This window comes from Kogia breviceps, chromosome 18 (genome assembly GCF_026419965.1).
Source record: "Kogia breviceps isolate mKogBre1 chromosome 18, mKogBre1 haplotype 1, whole genome shotgun sequence".
In the NCBI taxonomy this organism is placed as follows: domain Eukaryota; kingdom Metazoa; phylum Chordata; class Mammalia; order Artiodactyla; family Physeteridae; genus Kogia; species Kogia breviceps.
In genome coordinates, this window is record NC_081327.1 from 6014507 (window position 1) to 6040773 (window position 26267).

Here is a 26267-nt window from a genome sequence, read left to right on the forward strand (position 1 = left end):
TGGCCACACTGGCCTCCTCGCCGCGCTGGAGCCTGAGACTCTGCCTTGTCTAAGGTCTGGTTGGCAAGCTGCTCATCGCTGATCAGTTGATTTCCATTCTTGAAGGGCAGGCTCTCTGGGCTCATCCGTTCCCTGAGATTTAGAGGAGTTTTCTTTGACTCAAGGGAGAGTTAGGGGATCCGATTCAAGAGAGATTTAAGAAGCAAGAGTCAGTGTCTCACATGTTGGTGAGACAACCTAGAGGAGATGATGGGGGGCGCAGGGGACAGGGAGTCCCTGCGCTGACACAGTAAAGGTACCGGCTGGGCCGGGCCTTTGAGCCTCACTGGGCATCACACTTCCCCAGGCAGGGCTGCACTCAGCAGTGCTGGGCTGGGCTGATGATGACCAGGGCCAGCGGTTCCCTCAGTCTCTGATTTCCTGCCTTGTCTCTGCCATGTCTTCTCCCCTCCTCTGGTCTCTGAGCCCGTGGCCACACTTCCTTCAAGTCTTAAATAAATAGCTAATTCCAAAGGGAAAACATAGTTGGTACAGACAGCTCCTGTCCTGCCTGGGCTCAGTGTTGTTGGCAGCCACCAGGTGGCTGTGGGCAGAATGCCAGGAGCGGTTGCTCCCGTCGCTTCCCAGAACCGCATTAATAAGTTAACATTTCCTGGGTCCCGAGGATACACCAGACACGGTGCTAAGTGCTTGACACAGATGAGACCATTTCATCTTCACAGAGACCGTATGACTCTGGAGCCGTCATCGCCTTCTTTCAGATGAGGAAACTGAGGCCTAGGGGATGAACTTAGAACTGAGATCCCAGGGCTAGGAGTGGAGGAGCAGGCGCTCGGGCCGACAGGCTGCAGCGCCCACTTCTCGTTGCTGGGCTGTGTCCTGCCGGGCGACTGGCGGAGAGGTTGGGCAAAGTCCTCTGTCTGCAGAGCTCGCAGAAGCGCGTGGGCCGGACTCCTCGCGACCGCTGCAGGCCCGCTGCCCTCCTCCCAGCCCATCAGTGGACCAGACAGACCTGGGCCCCATTAAGGAGCCGTGAGGCATGGAGTCCTTTGGCTGGACTCGTTGCTGCCCCAAATGAAGCAGTTTCTGTTAAGAAGGAAGTGGGTGGATGTGGGGCAGCTGCCTCTGCCAGTGGAGGAGCCTCGCGGTGGGAGAGTCACTTCTGAGGTGAGAAGGTGAAGGGCTGTGGTGGGGTCCCGGCATTGTGTCTGGTGGGTGGACTGGCTGCCGGTCTGCTTCTGTGACCCGGCCCTCAACCCTGCTCCCCCTCAGCCTGGTGTTCCAGCCGTAGCTGTGCAGAAGCTGCCCTGGAGGTGGGTCACTCCCTCGGCTCTCAGCCGCATGTGCGCCCAGAGCACCCCACTCCTCCATTAAGACTTAATTCGGACATCTCCCCCTCCCCTGCCCCAGAAGGAGCTCGATTCCCTTCTTGGGGGTGTGACCCTGAAGAAGTCACATCGCCTCTCTGAGCTTGTTGCCCCTCCAGGAGGGTTCAGTGTGCTGCTTGCTCCCTAGTGCTCCTGGCCGGGTACCGCTCACGTAGGCGGCACTCAGTAAATGTAGTTAGTATCAGTTCTCAGGCTGTCGGTCAGTCACAGTTATTTATTGGGTGCCTGCTGCATGCCAGGCACTGCTCTACGTGCTGGGGGTACAGCCATTAACAAGACAGAGGGAAATCCTGCCCTGTGGGGCTGACACCATCGCAACCACAAGCCCTCCATGGTGCCGCCAGGCCACCCTGTCCCTCCCCTCCGTCATACATGGCCTGTCGTTGCTGGGTGTCACACACATCCACGCCCCGATGAGGTCACTCCAGTGGCCAGGGATGTCTGGGTTCTCAGGATCACAGTTGTTCTTTCCCCACTAGCTCCGCAGCTGCTAGGGTCCCACGCAACACCCCTGTGTCCTCGGCCCCGACGCACAGAGGCAGGCCTGCCCTGGCCCTGTCGCCCCTCACTCCTGCCCCTTTCTCAACCCCAACTCCAGGATGTGTTTCCCATCCATTTCTCTGTATTGAGTTCCGCCCTGTTCTTTTTTTGTCCCCCACCCCTGTATTAGTTTCCTATTGCTGTTGTAACAGGTTACCACGAACTTAGCCGTTTAAGACAACGCAAATATTTCCTCTTACAGTTCTGGATGTCAGAAGTCTGAAATGGGTGCACAGGGCTGTGTACCTTCTGGACACTGGGGGAGGCTCTGGGTTTTGCCTTTTCCAGCTCCTAGAGGCCACCTGCTTTCCTTGGCTCATGACCCCTTCCTCTGTCTTCAGAGCAGCAGTGTAGCAGCTCTCGGAACGTTCTTCCATGGTCATGGTCCCTCTGGCTGTCCTCTTCTGCCTCCTGATTCCACTAAGAACCCTCGTGATTCCATTGAAAGCCCACGCAGATAATCCAGGATCACTTCCCCATCTCAGGATCCTTAATCACATCTGTGAAGTCCCTTTTTGCCATGTGAGGTCACGTATTCACAGGTTCTGGGATTACGGTGTGGACATGTCTCGGGGCTGGTATTCTGTCCACCACACACAACCCCTCCCCCATACCCTTCTTAATCTATCTTTTCCTCTTGGTCCAAGGCTGAGGTCCCCCCATATTCATTCCCAAACACCCCTGTTCCTGGTGTCTAAGAAAAGGGGCTGGGGTAGGGAGGGAGGGAAAGGAGAGCCCAGGGCTCAGTAACGGTGCCGCCTGCCTGCCCTCCAGCCACACTGGCCTCCTGCTGTCGTGGTCCCACCTCAGGACTTCGTTCTGGCTCCTCCCTCTGCTCTCAGATGCTCTTCCCTCTGGCCGCCTCTGTTAATCCCCTCACCCCTGTGCGGCGCCCCCGCTTCCCCTTCCCTTGCCTCACTTGGTCTTTTCTCCATGACGCTGAGCCTCTTCTAACACGCCATGTAATTTCTCTGTTGTGTCTTGTTTTCCTGTCTGTCTCCCCTGCTGGAATTTAGCTCCACGAGAGCAGAGACTCCTCTGTCTCATCTACAGCCGTATTTTCGGGGCCTTGAATAGTGTCTGCATAGCAGGTGATCAAAAATACTTGTTGTATGAATGACTGTTGTACTGCAAAGAATTTGTGTGCTCTCTGTGACTCCCCCCTCAGGGCACGGACCATTTTTCCTCTCTGTGTTGTCGTCACTGTACACAGGGTGGGGCTGAGTAAATGCTAGAGTGAATAAAGTAGATGAAGTTCAGGTTTGGAGAGGCAGAAGAACTAAAGGTTGGTGGACCTGAGCGAAGGTGGAGGTGATGGCAGAGAACCCTGGTCCTTGAAGCTGGGGGTGAGTTGTGTCTGTAGGTGGGAATCTCAGATGCCCTGGGGCCATGCAGTTGGCCGGATGTGGTTTGGAAAGTGAGGGCAAACGCGGGGCTGGTGGCTCTGCCAGTAACACCCTCAGTGATCTCTAGGCAGCCCCTTCTCACTCGGGGCCTGGGTCCTACGTGGACCAACTACCCCGGCCACAGCTGCCCAGTTCCAAGCGCCTGGCCCAGGCACACCCTCCCCTCTTCCCAGCAAAAGGCGCCACTTCAGTTTTTGTACCTCCCCACTTGCCACTAAGCAGCGTCAGCTTCTCTTTTAGGAAAGCTCACCCCTTTGAACCCTCACAGAGGGCAGAGGGCTTTTTTTCCTTCTCCTTTTTTCACAGCTCTCAATAATGTGTATTTGTTCAGCCATGTTTTATGAGAAACTCCCAAAGTTCTGGTCGTCAGTGGCTTTGTTAACTGGGACAGACCCTGCAGAACTATCGCTTTGTCTCATTTTGGTGCAGATGTATACATGTCCCCACCTGGGATTCTCTCTTCTCCATCCCCAGGGTCCTGGCTCAGGCCTTGGGCTCTTGGCCTAGACTGTCCCCCAGCCTCCTCCCAGCTGCCCCGCCTCCAGCCTCTACTGCTCCAGTCCATCCCCCATCATGTTAGCTCCCTCTCCCCCCACCTTAAAGTCCCTCTGTGGCTCCCTCAGGATAAAGTCTGGCCATTATCGTGACATTGGTGGCTCTGCCAGCTTCTCCTGTCACATCACGTGGCACCATACGTGAATGTGGTCACAGGTCCCCAAGACCACCCTCAGCTTCTGTGATTTGCTGGAAGGACAGATCACAGCTCAGCAAAGCTGTTACAGTTACGGTTTATTACAGCAAAACCAAGACAGGTTAGAATCAGCAAGGGGAAAAGGTATTCCGGGCAGAGTCCAGGAGAGACCAGGTGGGAGCTTCCAGTTGTCTTCTCCCAGGGGAGTCACACAGACAGGGCTTGATCCTCCAGCAGCAGTGTGAGCACAGGCGGGACGTTGCCCACCAGGGAAGCCTTGCTGTCCGGGGTGGTTTTAGCTACAGTCATGCAGGCACCGTGTCACCTTCGTCATTCAGTCTCTAGCCCCCTCACAGGGCAAGCTGATGCTGTGTGGCCCAAGGCCCACTTTAGAGACACTCTGTCAGACAGGATGCTCCAAGGGCTTGGAGGTTCCCTCCCCAGAGCCGGGCAAGGGACAGTCCTTTCTTTGGAATGTGCAGGGTTCAGCCCTGCCCTGCGCACGTTCTCCCTCCAGCCCATGCCGACAGCGTACTCAGGCCCCAGGGCCACACCTGCTGGTCAGCCTCTCTCTGCCTCCACCCGGACCCTCCTCCCTGTCTCCGGGCTCACCCCTCGTCCTAAATCGCTCAGCTCAGGCATCCACTCCCACTACCTGTGACCCAGCCTTGCCCCTGCCTGCAGCCCTGGTAATGAAAGCCGACGTTTGCTGCGTCTCTGGCTGCCTTCCGGGTTTAGGTCATTTCCCTGGGCCTCACTCTCCTCGTTCGACAAATGGACCTGCTTTCAGGAATAAGTGAGCCATAACACACAGGGTGGGCTGGATCAGTACGTGTTCACCACTCTTAGTATGTCCCTGGCATCCGAGGTGTTGGAAACAGATGAGGCGTTTAATAAATAGAGAACCGTTAAACCAGACAAGGCCCCACGGGAGATTGTTTTTCTTGTGGTATAAAAAGCAAAGAACTTTCTATAAATGCTTTTCTGAAAAATTTTAGCTGCAGCTTATAAATAGCAGAAGCTCTCTCGAGTGAGGTCTTGAGAACTGAGACACGTGGGTGTAGCAGTTCGGATGCTTCTGGCTGCTGGTAGCAGATGCAGCTCGAGGTGGCTCTGCAGTGAGCCAGGGGGTGTGGGCGTCTCTCGAGCAAGAAGGGAACTGGTGCAGGGCCGGGCGCCGGTGGTCCCGGAGGCTAAGGCACTTGCTGTGGCGAGAGTGAAGAGGCTTTTCTCAGAAGCCCCCAGAAGAGCTTTGTAAAAAGGCCAGGGTCATGATCCCACCCCTGGAGAGAGACTGATATTGGTGGTCTGATCAGCTTACATTTTGAGTGCATGTCCCAGGAGGTGGTGGGTCGGAGGCAGCCAGTTGAGGTTGCTGGCTCAGACCAGGCAGACCCACCGGGAGGGCGGGTGGCCCCGGGCCCCTCTCCCCAGAAGCACATGGCTGCGTGGAGGAGACCGAACCAAACCAGGGGTCTCCGGTGGAAGGTGGAGGGGCAGCTGTGTAGGCAGAGGGAAGAGGAGACAGGACTGGCGGGTGCCTTCTCTGGGCCAGGCACGCGGCCCCTCAGTCGTGACCTTGTTTATTCTTCAGCGTGTGAGGGGAGTGTCCTCATTGCAGGTGGGAAAACAGGCACAGCGCGGTTCGGGAGCAGCCTGCGCCGGCACCCACAGCCGGGGAGCGGCAGGAGCAGAGTTCAAGCCCGGGCCTTTTCTTCATGCTTGGAGGCCAGCCTCGTGCCTGAGAACGAGGGGCCGCCTTGCAGCTGCTTTTAAATGGAAGGAAAATCAGCACATGAGGGTGTGGGGTGGAAGCTGGGGTGCAGAATAGCGGCCACACCCCCAAAGCAGGGCTGCTTGCCCTGTAAGCAGGATGGCGGGGGGTGCCCATTTGATGAAGTAGAGATGAAGAGGGCTTTTCGGTGCAGGGTGCAGGGGCGGTGCTCTAGGGCCCACCGTGGGGTGGAATTGCAGGTTACTTCCGTCTGAGCCTCTCCTCCCCCACCTGTGCGCTGGGGCCATCGTCCCGACGACCTCGACCTCGTAGGACGGGTGTGAAGTTGGCTGAGGCGGGGGTACGTAGCACAGTGCTGTCGGGGCTGGAGTCGGCTGCCCCAGAACCAGTCTCATTTCGACGCTGGAATGGGTCATGCAGCCTGAGGCCCGCTGAAGGGTGGCAGCTGACTGTGAGTTCGTGTTAAACTTGAGGTCAGCCACAACCTCCAGGTCTTTTTCCTGAGCACTTCACAGCTGGATTCACGCCCACCCCCGCCCACCCCCGGCCTCCCTTCCTTCCTCACCAGCTTCCAGAGGCTCGCCCCAGAGTGACAGTGCAGTGCTTGCCTGTATGTGGCACAGGCGACCGAGGTCATTAACACCCTCCCTCCGGACTCAGCCATGCTTCAGTCTTGTAGGGGCCACTCCCACTTTCCTGATGAGGGAGCTGAGTCTCAGGGAGCCCTAGGGAGTCACAGGGTCCCCCTTCATATCCGTCAGACACTTCTACTCCCCAACTGTATTCGTGTCCTATATGGCTGTTCTCACAAATTATCACAAACTTATTAGCAGCTTAAAACAATGTATATTTATTCTCTGTATTTATGGAGATCAGAGTCCAAAATCATTCTCACTGTGCTGAAATCAAGGAGAGCTGGTTCCTACTGGAGACTCCAGGGGAGATTCCGTTTCCTTGCCTTTTCCAGCTTCTAAAGGGCACCTGCATTCCTTGGCTTATGGCACCTTCCTCCATCTCCAAGTTAAAACTGCATTACTCCAGTCTCTGCTTCCATCTTCCGGTGGTCTCTTCTCTAGTCAAATCTCTCTCTGCCTCCATTTTATAAGGACACTCATGGTGACATTTAGGGCCCACTGTTTAACCCAGGATTATCTCCCCGTTTCAAGATCCTTAATCACATCTGAAAATTCCTTCTGCCGCATACGGTAGTATATTCCCGGCTTCCAGGGAGTAGGACATGGGTGTCTTTATATTTTTATATGTATAAATTTATTTATTTATTTATTTGTCTTTGGCTGCGTTGGGTCTTCGTTGCTGCGCGCAGGCTTTCTCTAGTTGCAGTGAGCGGGGGCTACTCTTTGTTGCGGTGCGCGGGCTTCTCATTGCGGTGGCTTCTCTTGTTGCGGAGCACGGGCTCTAGGTGTGCGAGCTTCTGTAATTGTGGCTCGCGGGCTCTAGAGCGCAGGCTCAGTAGTTGTGGTGCACGGGCTTAGTTGCTCCGCGGCAGGGGGGATCTTCCCAGACCAGGGCTCGAACCTGTGTTCCCTGCATTGGCAGGAGGATTCTTAACCACTGCGCCACCAGGGAAGTCCGACATGGGTGTCTTTAGAGCAGCACATCTTTGGTCCTGACCTGGCATGGTGTTACTTACACATGCCGGCTCCCCTGCTTCCTTCAGCCCAGCCGGTGGCGTCCAGCCCCTCCCCACACCCAGGTCACCTTTGGGGCAAGACAAGGTGTGACTGAGCACCAGCCTAGGGGGGTTTGTTCAATTCAGTCACCCTGTCTATCCCGCTCCAACTGTGATTCTAGAATCTGGCTACACAAGGTCCTGGTTCTTCAGAGTATATTTACACCCTGTAATATGAAGGTCTCTTTCAAAAACCAAGCTTATCCATTATGTGTCTATTATACAGATGGAATGAACATTTGGAAGCTACTGCAAATTAGCAAGGAGACCATCCACCTGTAGTCCCACCAGCCAAAGACAGCCCCCAGTCACATGTCAGTGTATTTCTTTGCAACCCTCTTGGTCCAGAGTAGTTCTGTTTTTCCACAGCTAAGATCACACTGCACTGGTAAACTTGCATCCTGCTTCCCTTTGTCGTCGTTCCCTGCATTTCTTTAATATAGTTAGAGGCCGTGTCAGTGGGTATAATGCAGATCTTCCCTTATATCTGATACCTAATTGATCCCCTAAGTCGGTGCAGGGAAATGCCCTGTCATCTGGTGCCCATGCTGGGTGAGGAGCTTCACGGATCAGGCCCATGGCCTGGGGTCAGCTCCTGGGAGGTCACCGCAGCCCTCTGAGCCCAGTTTCCTCATCTTGGATGTAGAGACATAACCCCCTGCCGCCAGACAGTAGTGAGAGAACGTGTCTGTGAGCAGCTGCCTGATGGTTGATGCTCAGCGTGTGGTCACTCACGCCCACTGACCTTTTCCTCTCCAAGTCACCTTTGACTTTCCAGCTAACAGATGGCTCTGCTCAGGGCTTTTTGAGTTAGAAATTACGGAACTCCGTCAGCTGAAACTGAGCAGGGGCGTGCTGGCTCATGGAGCTTCTGAGGAAGACAGAGTGGGGCTGGTGAGCAGGACTGGATTTTCTGGGGCTCTCGCGCCCTCTCCCCCTCCCTCTTTCCTGTGCTCTCTCTGGTGGCAGCTCATCATCTCCCGGTGCTCATCCTCTGTGCCCTGCACCTGCAGGTGGAGGAGGCCCCTCTAGCACCTGGAGAGAAACCCGGGGGAGATCTCTTGGCCGACTCGCGTCTCCGTGTCCCCTTGAACCAGTCTCTGCGGCCGGGAGCGCCAAGTGCTCTGGTTGAGCACTCAGGTCTCATGCCCACCCCTGAGGTAGAAGGAGGGCGAGGGACTGCACCAACATGCCCTCCATCCTCCTAAATGGTGTGGGGTGTGCGCAGAGGGGGCCTTTGGCACCCAAAGCCCTGGCGTACGGCTCAGCTTCCCGGGGCCCGTCTCCCTGTGAGGTCCAGAAGGGCACGTGGGGGGTAGCACTGTGCCTAATCAGCCTACCCCCACCCACTTGCAGTCAGCAGGGAGGCCTGCGGAGCATGTCCCAAAGGTGCTTGTATGCCTCTAGCCCCGCTCGCCAGAAGCGCCTCGAATCTGACCTCCTCCTCGGGCTGAGGTCGGTTCAGGCGCCCGCTCTTCGGCCTTCCCCTCCTTGGCAGCAGGGCTCCCACTGTTGCTGGCCGTGGCCGTGAGCGGCCCAGGCACCTCCAGCTCCTAGTGCCTGACCCCCAGGACAGGCTGTGCGTCCCAATCCTTCTTTCCTAGTTGGGCAGGCTGGTTAGGCTACACATTGAGAGGAGGAATGGTGGCTGCTTAGTCAGAAGTATCGAGTCCTGCCGCCCTGCCGACGGCTGCGTCGTGCCGCTGAGGTTGCCCTTCCAAAACTGCCGTCTGATCATGTCACTTCCTCTGCTTTAAAAAATCTTTCCAAGGTTGCAGACACCGGTGGATTTGCTTTGGGAGCCGGAGTAGCTGCTGCCACCAGAGTCTGGAGCCATGAGCGGGTTTAATTTTGGAGGCACTGGGGCCCCCACAGGCGGGTTCACCTTTGGCGCCGCAAAGACAGCAACAACCACGCCTGCTACGGGGTTTTCTTTCTCCACGTCTGGCACCGGCGGGTTTAATTTTGGGACTCCCTCCCAGCCAGCTGCAAGCACCCCTTCGACCAGCCTGTTCTCACTCACCACCCAGGCTCCGGTGACACAGACCCCAGGATTCAGTTTTGGAACCACAACTCCTGCAGCAGGAGCAACCGGATTTTCCTTAGGCATCAACAGCCCGAAGCTAAACGTGAGCGGCGCAGCCGCCACCCCGGCCACGACGCAGTCCGGTGGCTTTGGGCTCGGCGGCAGCACCCTCACCAATGCCATCTCGAGCGCCGTCACGTCAGCCCAGGGCACAGCGCCCACCGGCTTCGTGTTTGGCTCTACCGCCACGTCTGCTGCTCCGTCCACCACACCTGGTGGCTTCTCGTTCACGGGTGGAAGCGCGTCCCAGACCGGGACCTCCGGCTTCAACATTGGCTCCATGGGGAGTTCGGCCCAGCCCACGGCCCTCACCGGGCTGCCCTTCACGCCGGCCACGCCGGCGGCCACTGGAGCAGGGGCCACACAGCCAGCTGCTTCCGCACCCGCCGCCACCACCAGTGCCGGGCCCTCGCTCTTTGCCTCGCTTGCAACCGCTACAACCTCGTCTGCTGCCACCGGGCTCTCCCTTTGTGCCCCAGCCACCACGGCGGGAACGCCCGGAGTGGGGACGTTGGGCTTCAGCCTGAAGGCCCCCGGAGCAGCTTCCACCACCTCCACGGCGACCACCACCACCACCACCACCGCCACCACCGGCTTCTCCTTGAATATAAAACCACTGGCTCCAGCCGGGATCCCCAGCAACACAGTGGCCTCCGGGACCGCCCCAGCTGGCCCCAGTGCAGCCACCGGGGTGTCCGCCAGCCCCGCGATGACCTACGCCCAGCTGGAGAGTCTGATCAACAAGTGGAGCCTGGAGCTGGAGGACCAGGAGCGGCACTTCCTACAGCAGGCCACGCAGGTCAACGCGTGGGACCGCACGCTGATCGAGAACGGGGAGAAGATCACCACCCTCCACCGCGAGGTCGAGAAGGTGAAGCTGGACCAGAAGAGGCTGGACCAGGAGCTCGACTTCATCCTGTCTCAGCAGAAGGAGCTGGAGGACCTGCTGAGCCCGCTGGAGGAGTCGGTCAAGGAGCAGAGCGGGACGGTGTACCTGCAGCACGCCGACGAGGAGCGCGAGAAGACCTACAAGCTGGCCGAGAACATCGACGCGCAGCTGAAGCGCATGGCCCAGGACCTCAAGGACATCATCGAGCATCTGAACACGTCGGGGGGCCCCGCCGACACCAGCGACCCTCTGCAGCAGATCTGCAAGATCCTCAACGCGCACATGGACTCGCTGCAGTGGATCGACCAGAACTCGGCCCTGCTGCAGAGGAAGGTGGAGGAGGTGACCAAGGTGTGCGAGGGCCGCCGCAAGGAGCAGGAGCGCAGCTTCCGCATCACCTTCGACTGAGCCGGCTGCCCCGGGGGTGCACCGCGGGGCTGGGGACGTGCAGTTACTGTCCCGTTTGGGGCTTGCAGTGAAATACATGTTTGTTTGTTTCCTTCTTTCAAACAGTCGTGCTGTTGAGAGAACTGTTCTGTGGTTTGACTTTCCACCTTAGCGAATGGAAAGGATTCTCGGCGCTCCGGTCCAGGCAGCAGCCTCGCAGGTGTGGTTTCTGTGTGTCCTAGACTCTCTCCATCTACTACAACCACCCACCTCCAAGAGCTGGAGAAGCACTGAGCCGCCTGAGAACCGCTTGTCTCCCAGCCGGGGTGCCACGCGGCCACTCTGTCCAACATACAGTCATAGGTGCAGGGAGGAAAGACTACGGTTGAAGAATCTCCATCCTCAAGGAGCCAGCAGCCTGGTCTAAGAGTAACCAGTATAGAGAAGTGACTTGTGAATGGAAGGGACAGTGGGACATAGAATTCCAAAGGAGGAAAGAGAGGTCAGATGAGGGACTTGAATGAGGTGTTGAGAAAAGATGTCTCACCGTGCCTGGCTGACACACCTCCTTGTCCTTGTCCCCTAATCTCAGGCTTCACCTCCTCCGGGAAGGCCTCTCAGCCACCCTGAAGCTGGGTCAGGGAGCCGTCCTGCATCTTGCGGGCCCCACACCACACCGAGCTCGCGAGCTCACATCTTCGGTTACACTCGTCACACTGTATTGTGCCGACTGTTTACTTCTCTGCCTCGCCATTGGGTTGTGAGCCCCTGTGGGCAGGGACTGTTTCTTGTTCCCCTTGTGTCCTCGGCACAGTTCCTGTCACACTTGTCAAACAGATGAACAGTAGAGATGAAAACCAGCATAAAACATTAGTCCACAGAATGCCTGCTGAAGTGGCCAGGGTGCCAGAGGTGGCCTCAGACTTGATTCTGAACCTCCCAAAGCCAAAGCAAACCTAGTCAGTTGCAGTGAGATCCACGGTGTCCAGAAGGCAGAAGCCAGCCAGCTGTATCCCAGGTGTCTTTTGTATTTGTCTTTACACTCTGCTGCACTCTCTGAAATACCTACGGCCCGTCTGTTGCTTTTCTAAATAAAGTTTATAGTGGAATAAAAAAGCTGCTGTTAATGTGGATAACTTAGAAGAAGTTTGGGAAAAGAGCAGGTTCCAGATCAAGTGGGATGCCATTTGTCTGAAACTCAGAAGCAAGCAAACCTAAATGCACTGCCGAGGCGTGCGTACACGTACATACACACGCTGTTCACAACGTGGGTTCCTCTGGTGCTGATGGCAGGAGAGGAGCAGGTGGGGAAACCCGTTATTGCTGGGTCATGTCTTCCAGTACATGGAAATGTCCAGTCATCTGTCACCACCCCCAAGGCGTGTCATCAGCAGCATTCCTCTCCCTGTTACCTGGGGCTGGCCGGAGGGTTCTAGTTGTGCTTCAACATGGGCAACAGGTAAAGCTGGGCTGCAGCTTTGTGTTGGGTGATTTCCGGATACTGGCCTGATGTCCTCCCTCTGACCCTGGCCCCCGTGGGCGCTAGTGATGCCAAGCGCTCAGATCTTGCTCCTGGTGCAGGGCATTGCAAGTCTGCCCTCCAGCCTCCCTCCGCCTGTGCCACACTAAGCCGTGTTTTGCCTAAGGAGGGCCCAAGGACACTGGACATGTATGGGCCAGTTTCCCAAAGTCATGATCATGAGTCATTTCCTCAGGCCATCTTGGGCTTCTAAGAACCACTGTCCCATCCAAGCAGAAGCCATGGAAGAGGGAGGGGAATGAGCTAGAGGAGGGAGACCCCGGCAACCCCAGTTGCTTCTCTCCGAAGGCTCCGGCCCCTGCAGCAGTGGCCCTTTGTGCCATCTGTGAGCCGTGACTTCATCCAGGACCCATATCCGACTCCCTCACTTGAGGTGAGGAGAGATGGGGAGGCCTTGAGTCCCCTTAGAAAGTAGAAAGTGTTTTACCTACATGTATTCATTCAGCATCCATCTTTAGAGCACCTGCTACCTACCAGATCCTGATCTAGCATTGGGGTTTCAAAAATGGAGCGCTAATTCTCTGTGCATGAGGTCACTGGCAGGGGCCACACAATCTCTATAAGAACAAAAAAATTCCTTGAGCTTGCATTTCCAATGCATATACCTATTACTTTGCGTATTAAACATTAGTGGAGAGCTTAACTGCTTTCTTATAGTTTTGTTTTGTTTTTGTGGTACGCGGGCCTCTCACCTCTCACTGTTGTGGCCTCTCCCATTGCGGAGCACAGGCTCCGGACGCGCAGGCTCAGCGGCCATGGCTCACGGGCCCAGCCGCTCCGCGGCATGTGGGATCCTCCCGGACCGGGGCACGAACCCGCGTCCCCTGCATCGGCAGGCGGACTCTCAACCACTGCGCCACCAGGGAAACCCAGTTGTATTTTTTTTTTAATAAAAACAAATTGAAGTTCTAATATTTTCCTCCCACACCCCAAGGGATCTCGGGCACCCCACTTTGAAGAACACAAGCGTTTATAATTAATCGACACAACAGCCGTGCCAGAGTGGGGGCTCCAGTGCTTGGGCACCATGGAGGGAATGGCTCCAGCGGCTTCCTGGCGGAGCCAGGAGTGTTTCCAAGATTGCAACAGGGTCAGCAGCTGCCTGGGTACCACCCCACGGATGCTGGCTCCATTGTAATTGCAGTTTCCCTTCCCAGGAAGAAAACAGATGCATTTCCTTGTCAGCCCAGACAAATGGCCTCTCCTTAAGTTCCTCGTCATTAATTAACATGAAGACAAGCGTGGTGACTAAATTCAGAGTCTGAGGCTTTTCAAGGTGAATCTCTCCCTCAGTAAGCTGGTACGGCATTTCTTCTCCCTTTTGAGGGGTAAGAGTGGCGACTGTGGGTTTATGCTTACAGCTCGCTTTTCATCTCCAAGACACCCTCAAACAACCGCCTCCGTTACGGCCCGGCCCTTTCCCCAGGGTGATGCCTCTGCCCCATCTGGCACAGGTGGGCATCAAAGAGTCAGATGTTTGAAACAACCAGAGATTTCCAGAGGTCGAGCAGCCTTGATCTCCAAAGGGAAGTTGCAGCAAATGAGTCTCAAGCAGTGGCGTGCTGGTAGCAGTCAGCCCTCCAGGGTCAGGGAAAGCCCTGACCCATAGCATATGCCCATGCCCGTGGCGTAAGTTCTCCCACTATGGCTGATTTCAAGCCACCAAGGTGAAGTCACCAAACACAGATTTGGGAAATTGACACACACTGTGTAGATGCAACTAATCCACCTCGAGAGTATATATGTAATAGTAAAAGGTAGTCAGATAATTAAGGGATGAATTTTGAGTATTATCTTTGTTTTTAATAAAATTAATTGTAAATATTTTTTTTTTAATTTTTTTTTTTGCGGTACGTGGGCCTCTCACTGTTGTGGCCTCTCCCGTTGCGGAGCACAGGCTCCGGACGCGCAGGCTCAGCGGCCACGGCTCACGGGCCCAGCCGCTCTGCGGCACGTGGGATCTTCCCGGACCGGGGCACGAACCCGCATCCCCTGCATCGGCAGGCGGACTCTCAACCACTGCACCACCAGGGAAGCCCTTAATTCTTTAATAATGGCTTGCAAAGCAAAACCAAAAAAGAGATCCGAAAATTAAATGGTCAGCTCTCGTGAATAGGTGTGAGCCAGCTCCAGCACACCACTGCTCCCAAGGTTTTCAATCGACCTCAAAATTGCCTCGGTGCTTTAAAAGTCCACCCTCAGACCAGCAGCTCTCTGCAGAACTTCCCAGGAACAAAATCCCTCACCCTCAGAAGTCAGGTGTGCTTGTGGACACCAGCCAACCCCCAGCCAGACCTAAATGTCCTGAGCTGCCCCTGGGCCTGTCCCACAGCCCTCACACACCTTGGCACTGGTCACTTCACAGTCTGGAGACCCACCTGGGCAATGCCCACACCTCACCTCCAGACACCGTCCTGGTTCAACCCCATGACCTGCTGAGATTTCCCCGAGGCAGAGCCCAGGTGTGCTGCTCTGCTAGGCTCAGGCCTAGCCTGGGGCCATGGGGCCACATCAGACCCCACCCCTGGGTTCTAAGAACATAGACCCCCAAATCCACTGAACTGAAAGTGACACTTCCTGACAAAGATACTCAGTATCACTCAGATGCAGTGTGGGCTCTGTGGATGTTGATTCAAACCAACTGTTAAAAGAAAACAAAGTTTTGATGGGACTTCCCTGGTGGTCCAGTGGTTGAGACTACACGCTCCCAGTGCAGGGGACACAGGTTCGATCCCTGGTCGGGGAACTAAGATCCTGCATGCCGCATGGCGTGGCCCGAAGGAAAAAAAAAAAACACGTTTTGAGATAATCGGGGAAGTGTAAGCATTGATTTAATATCATTTTTAAATGTGATAATGGTATTGGAGTTTTATTTTTGAAAAAGCAAATAAGTTCTTATCTTTTTAAAATTAATTTTTATTGGAGTAGAGTTGATTTACACTGTTGTGTTATTTTCTGCTGTACAGCAAAGTGAATCAGTTATACATATACATAAATCCACTCTTTTAGATTCTATTCACATATATGTCACTACAGAGTACAGAGTAGAGTTCCCTGTGCCGTACAGTAGGTCCTTATTAGTTATCTATTTTATATATAGCAGTGTATCTATGTCAGTCCCAAGCTCGCAATTTATCCCTCCCACCAAGTTCTGTTCCTTTAGCGCAGAGGTTGGCACACTGTGACCCCACTTCCCGTTTTTGTAAGTAAAGTTTTGTTGGGAACACGTTCACACCCATCCATTGACATGCTGTGACTGCTGGGAAGACAGAGTTGAGTAGGCGAGGTGGAGACCACATGGCCCCAAAGCCTCAAATGTTTATAGCAAAAGTTTGCCAACTTCTGTCTTACAGAAACATCCTCAAGTACTCACCCACAAAAATGATAATATGCCTGGGGTTTGCTGTAAAATAATCCGTGGGGGAGGGAGAAAGTGTAAATGAAACAAGATAAGGCTATGAGGCGATGAACGCACCTGGCTTCATCATCCTAGTCTGATTTTACGTCTGTTTGAAATTTTCTGTAATAAAAAGCTTTCGAGAAGGGGGCATCTGCGCTCCACAGCCTCCCGACTGCTCTGACCCCACACCAGGACCCTGGCATCTCTGGTCTAACAAGGGAATCGGGACAGAGCCAGCACCACTCAGCCCGGTTTCGCACACGCCCAGCGATGACTTCCGTCCCGGGCTAACCAGAGAGGCCATGGGCGCTGAGAGAGCCCGCCAGAGCCAGCCATGCAGTGAGTGCCCGTCAGAGCCCTGGGGTTCTGGAAGCTGGGGAAGGAGGGGCGAGGGGGCCCCTGTCTGGGGCTCAGGCCAGAGATCAGGGCCTCAAGTAGGTCTGTCCTCGGCCCTCTGCACCCCTCGCCATCCAGGTCTGGACCCCCGACTTCTGCCTGGGGCCCTTGGCATCCCCTGGGTAGGCCCTGCCCTCCTCTGAGACTCGGTGAAAGGTTTTTTTTTTTTTTTTTTTGGTTTTTTTGTTGTTGTTGTTGTACGCGGGCCTCTCACTGCTGCGGCCTCTCCCGTTGCGGAGCACAGGCTCCGGACGCGCAGGCTCAGCGGCCATGGCTCACGGGCTTAGTTGCTCCGCGGCACGTGGGATCTTCCCGGACCGGGGCACGAACCCGTGTCTCCTGCATCGGCAGGCGGACTCTCAACCACTGCGCCACCAGGGAAGCCCTCGGTGAAAGTTTTAATACTGACCACTCAGGGTCTTTGGACTGACTCAGAGGAAGGAATATAAGTAAGGCTCTAGCCCTGTCTGTTGCTGATCTCTGTGGCCACCACCACTAGTAGCTGCCCTAAGGGGCCACAGAGGCCCCCACCCGGGGAGGGGGGAGCGGGGCCAGGTCTCTGGCTGCTTCAGATGTGACCTAACCCCATTAGAACTGTCATTGTGGTTCTAGAAGCCAGCCAAATAAGGTAGGGTTTTCTCCCCAGAGACAGTTTTTACCTGAAAGGGTTGAAAAAGCCCCAGGTCTTTCCCACCATCCGCCCCCACCCTCAGTTCTCGCTGTGTGTCCTGTACCTCCTACTCACAAGCTTAGGAAACCTAACCTAATCCAAACCACTCTTTCTCATGACCCTGATGCGTAACCCTAATACCCTAAATTCAACCCTAACACCAATCTCTGATTTTATCAGGAGTGAGTCTGGAAGATCCAGTTATCTCTACCAAAGCAACCCCCAAGTTACTCATAATCTCTTAACCCCCAGACAACCTTTGGTGTATGGCCTTCCAGCATTTCTTTTCCTGCCAACTGTACCGCGGACCATATCTGGCCGCCCTTGGGTGTTCCACCCAACGTCAGCCAAACCCTAGCCCCGTGCTTCTCAGCCTCCCCTTCCCCTGGGAGTGGTTGGCGATGTCTGTCGACATCTGTAGCTGTTAAGCCTTGAGGGGCAAGTGCTACCGGCATCTAGTGGGCAGAGGCCAGTGATGCTGCTCAGCCTCCTACAATGCCCAGGACCTTCCTCACAAAAGCGGTCCCACCTGCGCAGCACCGAGACGGAGAGCCCCCGCCCGGGCCCCGGGCCCCGGTCCACGAGCCTGAGCTGGCCAGGTGGTAACCATCCTGGAGCCGGGCTGCTGGGATCAAACACAGGTTCTGCCCCTTCTGAGCTGGTGCCTGATCTGGGCCCCAGTTTTCTCCACTGTAACATGGGGACAGCTCAACCCACCCTGTCCGAGTGAGTGGTCACCGGAGTCAGTGAAGTAGGACGCGTAGCGTGTGGGGCACGCAGTGCTCAGCAGGACCCACCGTCACTATATCAGCACCCAGGAGACCGGCAGGCCTGGCCCGCGCAGACTCCGTGAGGCCTGCTCGCCTCCCCACCTGACTCCTTGCGTGGGGTCTCTGGGGTACGGCTGCACGCCTTCCACAGAGTCCGGGGGGCGGACTGGGCGTGTGCCCGCAGCCGGGGGGACTGGGAACAGAGACCCTTTGCGGGAGAGACCAGGGGGTCAACCCAGGGGCCCCGGGAGGGCCCCCCCAGATGCTCTGCGGACCAACATCCCTTGCCCGGACACACCCCGGGAGCCCCTTGGCTCTGCTGCCTCCATCCCTTCCTGCTTCCATGTTCTTGCCGCCCCCTTCCTCTGTGTGGGACGTGGCCATGAGGCGTAGAGCAGAGGGGCCTCCGGGAAGGGGGCGGGGTGGGGGTAAGGACCTGGGATCAGGTGGCCTCCCAGCTCCGCCGTCTCCCACCGTGGGGCCCCGGGCAAGTGCCTTCCCCGCCGCGGGCCAGGTTCCCCTCCCTCATGAGGTGTGTAAGGTCCTGAGGAGATGGCACGCCAACCCTCCGCGTCATTGTGAATGAAGCAGGCGGGGTCTGCGATGGGAAGGCCTGCCGCCAGCTCTGAGGCCTGTGCAAGGCCTGGGGTCCGCCCCTGCCCGGCCCCTGGCCACCTCTGAGCCTCCGATTCCTCCTCTACCCAGGGCAGAGCTCTGAGCGCAGGCCACCTCAGAGAGCGGCAACCCTCTCGCCGCTGGTTTTTGCTGACTTGCCCTTGGCTTTCTCTCAGTGTCCGGCTCACTGATTTTGTTTCCTTCTTGGCCACTGCCTCCCCACCCCCATCAGATGTTTTCTGACTTACTGGTATGCACCCCCCCCCCCAACCCCGTGCCTCCGTCAAACCACATCCCTCTTTGATTTACTGTTTGGATTTTCCCAACTGGTTGCTGCAGAGGACCTGCCGCCCTCTGGCTCTCCTCCTCCTCCTCCTCACCACTCGCCTGGTGCTCTCTCCTCCAACCCCAAGAAAAATCCCCAAGATTGCCTCTCCCCACCCCCTTCAAAGGACCCACCATGTGTCCCCTTGGCTAAAGCCCCGAAGCCATGAGCCAGGCAGGGGCTCCTTGGAGCCGGGTCACCCTGTCCTCACTGCCTGCCCCTCGCCCCTTCAGAGAAAAGGGCCCACGGACAGCAGGTGGCGATGGCCAAGGCCAGGGAGAGAGACAGAAGCACTGGACAGTTTCTCCGAGGTGCCCGCCCGCCGAAGCCCTAGCCTGAGCCGTCACGGTGGCTCTCAGCGCAGGGGGGACGGGCTCCTTGTGCGGGGGGGCTGGGGTTGAAGGGGCCTTCACTGAATCCCTGTAGCACCCCCGCGGTGGCAGCAGCTGGCATTTCCTAAGAAGCAGCTTCTAGTACTGACCCGGCTGCTGTTCCCAGGGCCCCGACCTGGATTCACTGCCTACTCTAACCAGCACAGGAGCGGCCCCCCCTTGACAGATGACACCAGAGCCAAAGAGAGGGGAAGGCCTTCTCCAAGTCCCCCGCTGGCAGGTGCCAGACTCAGGACCCAGGCAGGCTGGCCCAGAGCTCGCGCCACCGGCCACGGCCACCAGCTGCTGCCTGCGAGTCCCCTGCTGTGCCCGTTTCACTGAGCTCAGTGCGGCCGCGTGGTGGGGGCCAGCGAGGGCCCTCCAGAGCACAGGGACGGCTGACACAGAGAAGGCCTCAGAGGCTGTCGCAGGGCACACGCAGTCCCACGGCCAGAGGCCGCCTTTCCCCCCCTGCTCTGAGAATGAAAGAGGCGGAGAGGGCAGAGGAGAGGGCAGACACAGGGGCCCTGCGATCAGATCGGGGGGACCAAGGGCTCGGGCAGGCCAGACTGATTTGCTTCCTCCCGACCCCTTCCCCCTCCGCCGTGCCCCCTCCAGCCTCAACTAGGCTCTGAGCATCTGACCCACCGCCCGCCCCCGGGAAAGGAGTTTCATTTCCCACAGCTCGATTTCCCAAAAGGGAGGGGAGGGCGGGGCTCGGCTCGGTTTAAGGACCGAGAGGAGCGGGGACTGGGCAGACAGGCGGAGGGGACAGAGGAGAGAGGAGGTGCTGCTGCCTGCGGAGGCCGAGGTAGCGAGGAGGCTGCAGAGAAACTGGGCCCCACGGAAACAGACGGGGAGACAGGGCTGAGCAGGGCAGATAAGGGAGAAACAGGGAGACCCAGAGGAGGTGAGCGAGAGAGGGGACAGAGAAGAGAGACAGGAGAGGAGGAGGGCAGACAGGTGAGCAGAGACCAGGAGCCGGCTAGCCCGGGATCAGGGGATGCACACGTCTAGAGAGACCAGGGCCATAGTGGGGAGGGCTGAGGTGGGCGCGGGGCAGCCCACAGCGGGCCAGGCTTGGGGGGGACACAGGCTCCTGTCACAGTGGCCCTGCTTCCCCTCCAACCCAGACAACGTCTCCCCCAGAGAGACATGGACTCCTTGGGTAAGTAAGCCAGGGAGGGGTCAGAACCCGCTTTTCTGTCCCCACGTCCCCGCTGACCTGCCCGCTGACCCTGTCCTTCTTGCCCCCAGCCTGGCGCCTCCTCGCCCTGGTCCCCGTCCTCCTCAGCCTGGCGGCCTCCCTGGACTGGCAAACTGCCCAGAGCCACGACCCCTTCGAGAAGTGCATGAGGGACCCCGACCATGAGCAGCTGCTCAGAGTCGTGACCTTGGGCCTCGGTCGGACCTCGAAGCCCCAGAGGGTGACTGTGGTTGGTGCGGGCGTGGCTGGGTTGCTGGCCGCAAAGGTGCTCAGCGATGCTGGCCACAAGGTGAGAAGTGCTGCTTGCTGTCTACCTTGAGTCTTTCCTGCTGCGGCTGGGAGTCCCGGCCGCGTCCCTCTTGAGGGGTGGGGGTGATGGGAGGCGGAGAGAGGGCGCTATGCTTTCCTCGTGGTCTGGGGAGCGAGGCCTGGAACCCTCTGCTCTAACGTGAAACGCAGAGGGAACGTGTGTCTGTGCTGAGGGGCCTGTGACTTTCCCTGCCCCACTCTCATCCTGGAGGAAAGTCCCTTGAAACCTCCTCCGACTTCCTGGGGGGAGTTTGTGTTGGTGGAGATGGAAACTCCACGCAAGGGGAAGTGCCCCCTGAAGTCTAACCACTGTCCCCCTCACTGAAATCCAAGAATGAGTACGGGCCACGCCAGTGGCTTCAGTGCACGCAAGAAGTCTCCCCACTCCCTGAGCTGGGAAGTCCCTCTGAAGTCTGGCCAGCGGCCTTTCTGCTGCAGTCTGGAAATTGTCACATCGTACACGTTCACTGTGACCTTGTGTTCTCCCGCCAGCCCCTCCCACCTCCCCATAAAAAAAGATCCTTCTTTCCTCTCCATCTGTGCTGCTGTGGGGATGGAAGGGTGGGGGGTTGGGGGGCGGGGACTGCGACAGGGCGGAGAGGGGGAGTCAGTGGGAGGGGCTAAGCACCTGCTTCCTGCCCATCGTCCCTCAGGTCACCGTCCTGGAGGCAGACAACAGGATTGGGGGCCGGATCTTCACCTACCGGGACCAGAAGACCGGCTGGATTGGGGAGCTGGGAGCCATGCGCATGCCCAGCTCGCACAGGTGGGGCCTGACCTGGGGGCCAGGCAGGCACCGGGCCACCCCAGCCCCTCCCTCTGAGCCCAGTCTCAGCCAGATCCCCAACTCAGTCACTGCTCCAGTGCCAGCGCGAACCTCGACTCTGACCCCAAACCTGGCGCCCCAGTCGAGTCAGGCCTAGACCCAGCCTCCAGCTCTGACCTTTTCCTCACTGACGTTTCCAGGCCTCCCGGCTCCAGCCCCACCACGGAACCCCTGAAGTGCTCAGGCCACTGCGTCCAGCCCTTCCAGACCCCCAGCTCTACCTTCCCCGACCCTGGTCCTTTCCCCATGCCCAGCTCCCACCCCCACCCAACACAGCTCTGTCCCCATGCCTACTTGATCCCCAGTGAGAGCGACCTCCCCCTCCAAACCCGGTCCTGACGTGCTGCCGCCCTCAGCCTTCCAGCCTTGTTCCCCTTTCATTCCCGCCCCTGACACTGACGACCCCCAGCCTAGCCCGGCTCCAGCCTCGTGCCCAGCCCCAAGCCCCGCCCCCAGCTGCCCCACCCACCCCCTTCCCTTCTCCAAGCCCCGCCCCCAGCTGCCCCACCCACCCCCTTCCCTTCTCCAAGCCCCACTGGGGAGAGGGGCCCCCGCCTCCCCCGCCCGACCCTCGCCAGCGGCTCCCACTCCCTCAGGATCCTCCACGAGCTCTGCAAGCGCCTGGGACTCAATCTGACCAAATTCACCCAGTACGACAAGAACACGTGGGTGGAGGTGAATGCGGTGAAGCTGCGGAACTACGTGGTGGAGAAGATGCCTGAGAAGCTGGGCTACAAGCTGCATCCCAAGGAGAAGGGCCTCTCGCCCGAAGAAATCTACCAGATGGCTCTCAACAGGGTAGGCGCGTCCGCGAGCCCTGCAGCCCCGTCGCCCCGCCCCTGGCCTCCGCGCTGTGCCGTCCCGTGCCCTTCCCTGCCCCTGGCCTAGCCTTCCTTTTCCCATTCCTTCTGGTCTCCCATCACTGGCTCTTCCACCTTTAGTTTCCCCGTAAGCCCTGCTGATCCCCATCTCCCATCCCCTTCTCGCTCACACACTAGCCGGGACAACCTCACCTCTCTACACCTTTGGGTACTTTTGTTGGCTTGTTTTGGTTTTTTTTAGGCTGCGTCATTCCGCCCGTGGCATGTGGGATCTTAGTTCCCCCGACTAGGCATTGAATCCATGCCCCCTACGTTGGGAGCTCAGAGTCTTAACCCCCGGACCGCCAGGGAAGTCTACTCTACACCTTTGCTTTAAACTATGCTCTGTGGGCTTATGTTTTCCAAGTCCATCTCCTGAGACCCAGACCTATGTCTGTCTCCCCCTGGCCATCCCTCCCCCAGGACCCTCCAGCTCCCACTGAGCTCGGCGGCAGCTTCCCTGAACCCGCTCAGATTCCTGGGTTCCCCACCTCACGACAGTGCCATCGTCACCACCCCCAGTCACAAAGCGGAACTCCAGGGGCCTTCCTCGCTTCCTGCCTTCCCTGTCAGGCCCCAGCTCCATCCGTCCTGCCCCCGACTGTCTCACACTGTTCCTACCTCTCTGTCCCCCCAGCTCCAGCCCCAGCTCAGGCCTGGACCGCTCCCTGCAGCCTCACCCTGGCCCACCCTGCTCATAGCCCCCTGGGCTCCCTAGCGCCTCAGCCTCAGTTTGAAGCCCTGAGCAGTCTGGTCTCTCCCACTCCTTTAGCCCCATCTTCTCTCCAAGAAATTTTTATTGCCCACCCCAAACTCTCATGGTGGCCCAAACACCTTCAGCTCCGTACTCCTTCGTATGCACTATGCTTGCCCGCCGTCCCACACCCGTGCCACTTGACCCTGCCTGGAAGGCCTTTTCCTTGTCCCACCCAGGGAACCCTTTTCATCCCTCAAGAACCAGCTCCAGTGTCCCCTCCTCCAGGCAGCCTTCCCTGATGCCCTCAGGGAGGAGCCAGCCTAAGCCTCCTATGGGAGCTCCTAATTGTCCATGTCCTCTCGTGGACAAGGGTGGGCACTTAGCCCAGGCCATTTCTGTGCCCTGGCGGTGCCCAGTTTAAGGAGCCGAGGGGAAGGGTGAGTGAGTGAGTGAGTGAAGGGACACCTCCTTTGGGGAGTTCCCCGGCCACAAGAGAGAAGCCAGGTGGACAAAGGAGAGGGCTGAAAACAGAGGGCAGCGAAGCTTCCGGGAGGGGATGAGGCCTGAACAAAGTGGTGCAGGATGACCAGCTGGGTGCCAGGGGGGTGAGCAGGTGCAGGGGCGTGGAGGTCGGGGAGACCCGAGGGTGGTCTGGGCACTGGACACTGTGCTGTAGACCTGAAGCTGCCCTAAGAGATGGTAACCGAGGGGCTGGCAGGGGCCTTGGACGGCAGGCCGAGGGCTGGAACTCTGCGGCTCCAGGCACGGGGGAGCCACGGAAGGCTGTGGGCAGGGGAGGCGCGGTGAACAAACCCCTGTCAGGGCCGACGGGTGGGGGGCAGAAGGGACTCCACTTCCGTCTGCGCCCACAACGATCCGGGTGACAGATAATTACCGTCCGTAAGGACCCAGCGCATGGAGCGCAGAGGCTGGGGCAGAGGCAGGCAAAATAACACCCAGCCAGGGGCTTCCCTGGTGGCGCAGTGGTTGAGAGTCCGCCTGACGATGCAGGGGACACAGGTTCGTGCCCCGGTCCGGGAAGATCCCACATGCCGCGGAGCGGCTGGGCCCGTGAGCCATGGCCGCTGAGCCTGCGCGTCCGGAGCCTGTGCTCCGCAACGGGAGAGGCCACAGCAGTGTGAGGCCTGCGCACCGCAAAAAATAAATAAATAAATAAATAAAATAACACCCAGCCAGGATGAGTGTGACATTGTCCCGGTGGACCGAACGCCCGGGGAATGAGGGGTAGGAACGACTCAGGAAGACTCCCCCGGGCGGTGACATGGCTGCAGTGGAGGGCAAGGCTGAGGGCCAAGCATGGTCAACAGCTGGCAGCTTGGACAAGAGAGGGAAGTGGCCGGCCATGGGCAGGAGCAGGAAGAGAAGCCAGGTTCGGACCCCCGGTGGGGCCTCCCGGTGCTGTCCCCACAGCTCAGCGCCATCTTGTCCCTCCACAGGCCATCGAGGATCTCAGGACGCTGGGCTGCAGAAAGGCAATGATGAAGTTTGAAAGGCACACGCTCCTGGTGAGTGAGGGCCTCGGCGTCGCTGTCTGAGAAACGACGACAAGGAGGGTGCCCGTGGGGCCTTGGGCGGGGAGTCGGAAGCCAGGAAGCTGGGACCCCAGGCCTGCCACCTCCTCCCTGCCTGACGGGGCTGGACACGCCCCTCTTTGGGCTTCGGTTTCCCTCATCTGTCCCAAGGACCGGGGAGCGGGGGTGGGGGGTGGGGGGGGCGTATCGCTGAGGTCCAGGGAACCGCACTGAGCACGGTCTTGTCGCTGAACTAAGTTAAGAGGCTGCGCGGGGAGCGGCCCCGTGGGAGGGGGTACGGAGGAGCCGGCAGGTGCAGCCTGCCTGGGCCCTGACCTGGGCCACGCCATCCGCCAGGAATACCTCCTCGGGGAGGGGAACCTGAGCCAGCCTGCCGTTCGGCTCCTGGGAGACGTGATGTCCAAGGACGGCTTCTTCTATCTCAGCTTTGCCGAGGCCCTGCGGGCTCACAGCTGCCTCAGCGACCGGCTCCGGTGAGGCGGCGGGCTGGACAGACGCCGGGAGGGGGGGGGGGGGCGGGCGGGCGGGGGGATCGGGGCGGGGCGAGTACGGAGTGGGCGGGGCTGGCGGGGTGGGCGCGGCCTGTAGAAGTGGGGGCAGGGGCCCAGGGGGCGGAGAGAGGCGCGGTGGGTCCCGCCACACTCGCCCCCGCATCCCGGGTCCTCCAGAGGAAGAAAGGTACCTGGAGAGTGGCGTGGCCCCGAGGGGACGAGGCGGGGTTCCCGGGTCACACCGCTCTGCTCCCGGGGCTCTGCTCCCGGGCCTCGGGGCCCATCGGGGATTGACGAGGGCGGGGGTGGATGAAGGGGTGGGATTAGAGGCAACCGGCGGGTGAGAACGGGAGCGGGGAGCCGGGAGCGGGGAGCTGGGGCTGGGTGTCTGGGGAGGGGCCGCTGCGGAGATGCAGGGCCCGAGAGCCCGTCACGCACCCGCCCCGCCGCAGGTACAGCCGCATCGTGGGCGGCTGGGACCTGTTGCCGCGCGCGCTGCTGAGCTCGCTGTCGGGGCCTGTGCTGCTGAACGCGCCCGTCGTGGCGATTAAGCAGGGGACGCACGAGGTGAGCGTGCACATCGAGCCCTCGCGCCGCGCCCGGAATCTGAAGTCCTTGGCGGCCGACGTGGTGCTGCTGACGGTGAGCGGGCCCGCGCTGCAGCGCATCACCTTCACGCCGCCGCTGACGCGCAAGCGGCAGGAGGCGGTGCGCGCGCTGCACTACATGCCGGCCACCAAGGTGTTCCTGAGCTTCCGCCGGCCCTTCTGGCACGACGAGCACATCGAAGGCGGCCACTCGAGCACCGACCGACCGTCGCGCGTGATATTCTACCCGCCGCCTGGCGAGGGCGCGCTGCTGCTCGCCTCGTACACGTGGTCGGACGCGGCCGCCACGTTCGCTGGCCTGAGCCTGTCCGAAGCCCTGCGCTTGGCGCTCGACGACGTGGCGGCGCTTCACGGGCCCATCGTGTACCGGCTCTGGGACGGCAGCGGCTTCGTCAAGCGCTGGGCGGAGGACCCGCACAGCCAGGGCGGCTTCGTGGTGCAGCCCCCGATGCTCTGGCGAACTGACAAGGACGAGGGTCAGGAGAACGATTGGGCGGTCCCCTACGGCCGCATCTACTTCGCCGGCGAGCACACGGCCTACCCGCACGGCTGGGTGGAGACGGCCGTCAAGTCGGCACTGCGGGCCGCGCTCTTGATCAACGGCCGGACCAGCAGCTGGAACGACCCCCGGACCATCAACGACAGCATGGGGCACGTGCACGTGGCGCCCGCCCACCACCCCCCGCGCAGGCTCGAAAGGGGGCGGGGCACCCACTCTCCAGCCTTACATGCGGTCACCGCTCCGCACACAACCCCAAAGAGGACCCAATATTAAAAGAATTCTTGGAAACAGCAGTGTGGTCCCGCCCCCTCCCTG

General features: G+C 58.8%; 2 protein-coding genes across 4 annotated transcripts in view; both read left to right on the plus strand.

Annotated features, from left to right (window-relative positions):
• NUP62 (nucleoporin 62) overlaps positions 1–11928 on the plus strand; it is a 25632-nt gene extending 13704 nt beyond the window's left edge. The window contains exon 2 of the mRNA XM_059044150.2: positions 9222–11928. Within this exon, the coding sequence (XP_058900133.1) occupies positions 9286–10833 (1548 nt within the window). The 5' untranslated portion in view covers positions 9222–9285 and the 3' untranslated portion in view covers positions 10834–11928. The remainder of the gene's footprint in view (positions 1–9221) is intronic.
• The window catches only part of IL4I1 (interleukin 4 induced 1), a 39786-nt gene extending 13544 nt beyond the window's left edge, over positions 1–26242 (plus strand). For 2 of the 3 annotated variants that reach the window (XM_067018995.1, XM_067018994.1), the window contains exons 2-7: positions 20157–20395; positions 21069–21181; positions 21838–22039; positions 24256–24324; positions 24688–24824; positions 25295–26242. In XM_067018995.1, coding sequence (XP_066875096.1) covers positions 20252–20395; positions 21069–21181; positions 21838–22039; positions 24256–24324; positions 24688–24824; positions 25295–26225 — 1596 coding nt within the window. In that variant the 5' untranslated portion in view covers positions 20157–20251 and the 3' untranslated portion in view covers positions 26226–26242. Of the gene's footprint in view, positions 1–15953; positions 16092–20156; positions 20396–21068; positions 21182–21837; positions 22040–24255; positions 24325–24687; positions 24825–25294 lie in introns of those variants that run through there. The other variant, XM_067018996.1, reaches the window with a different exon arrangement.
• The last annotated feature ends 25 nt before the right edge of the window (positions 26243–26267 follow it).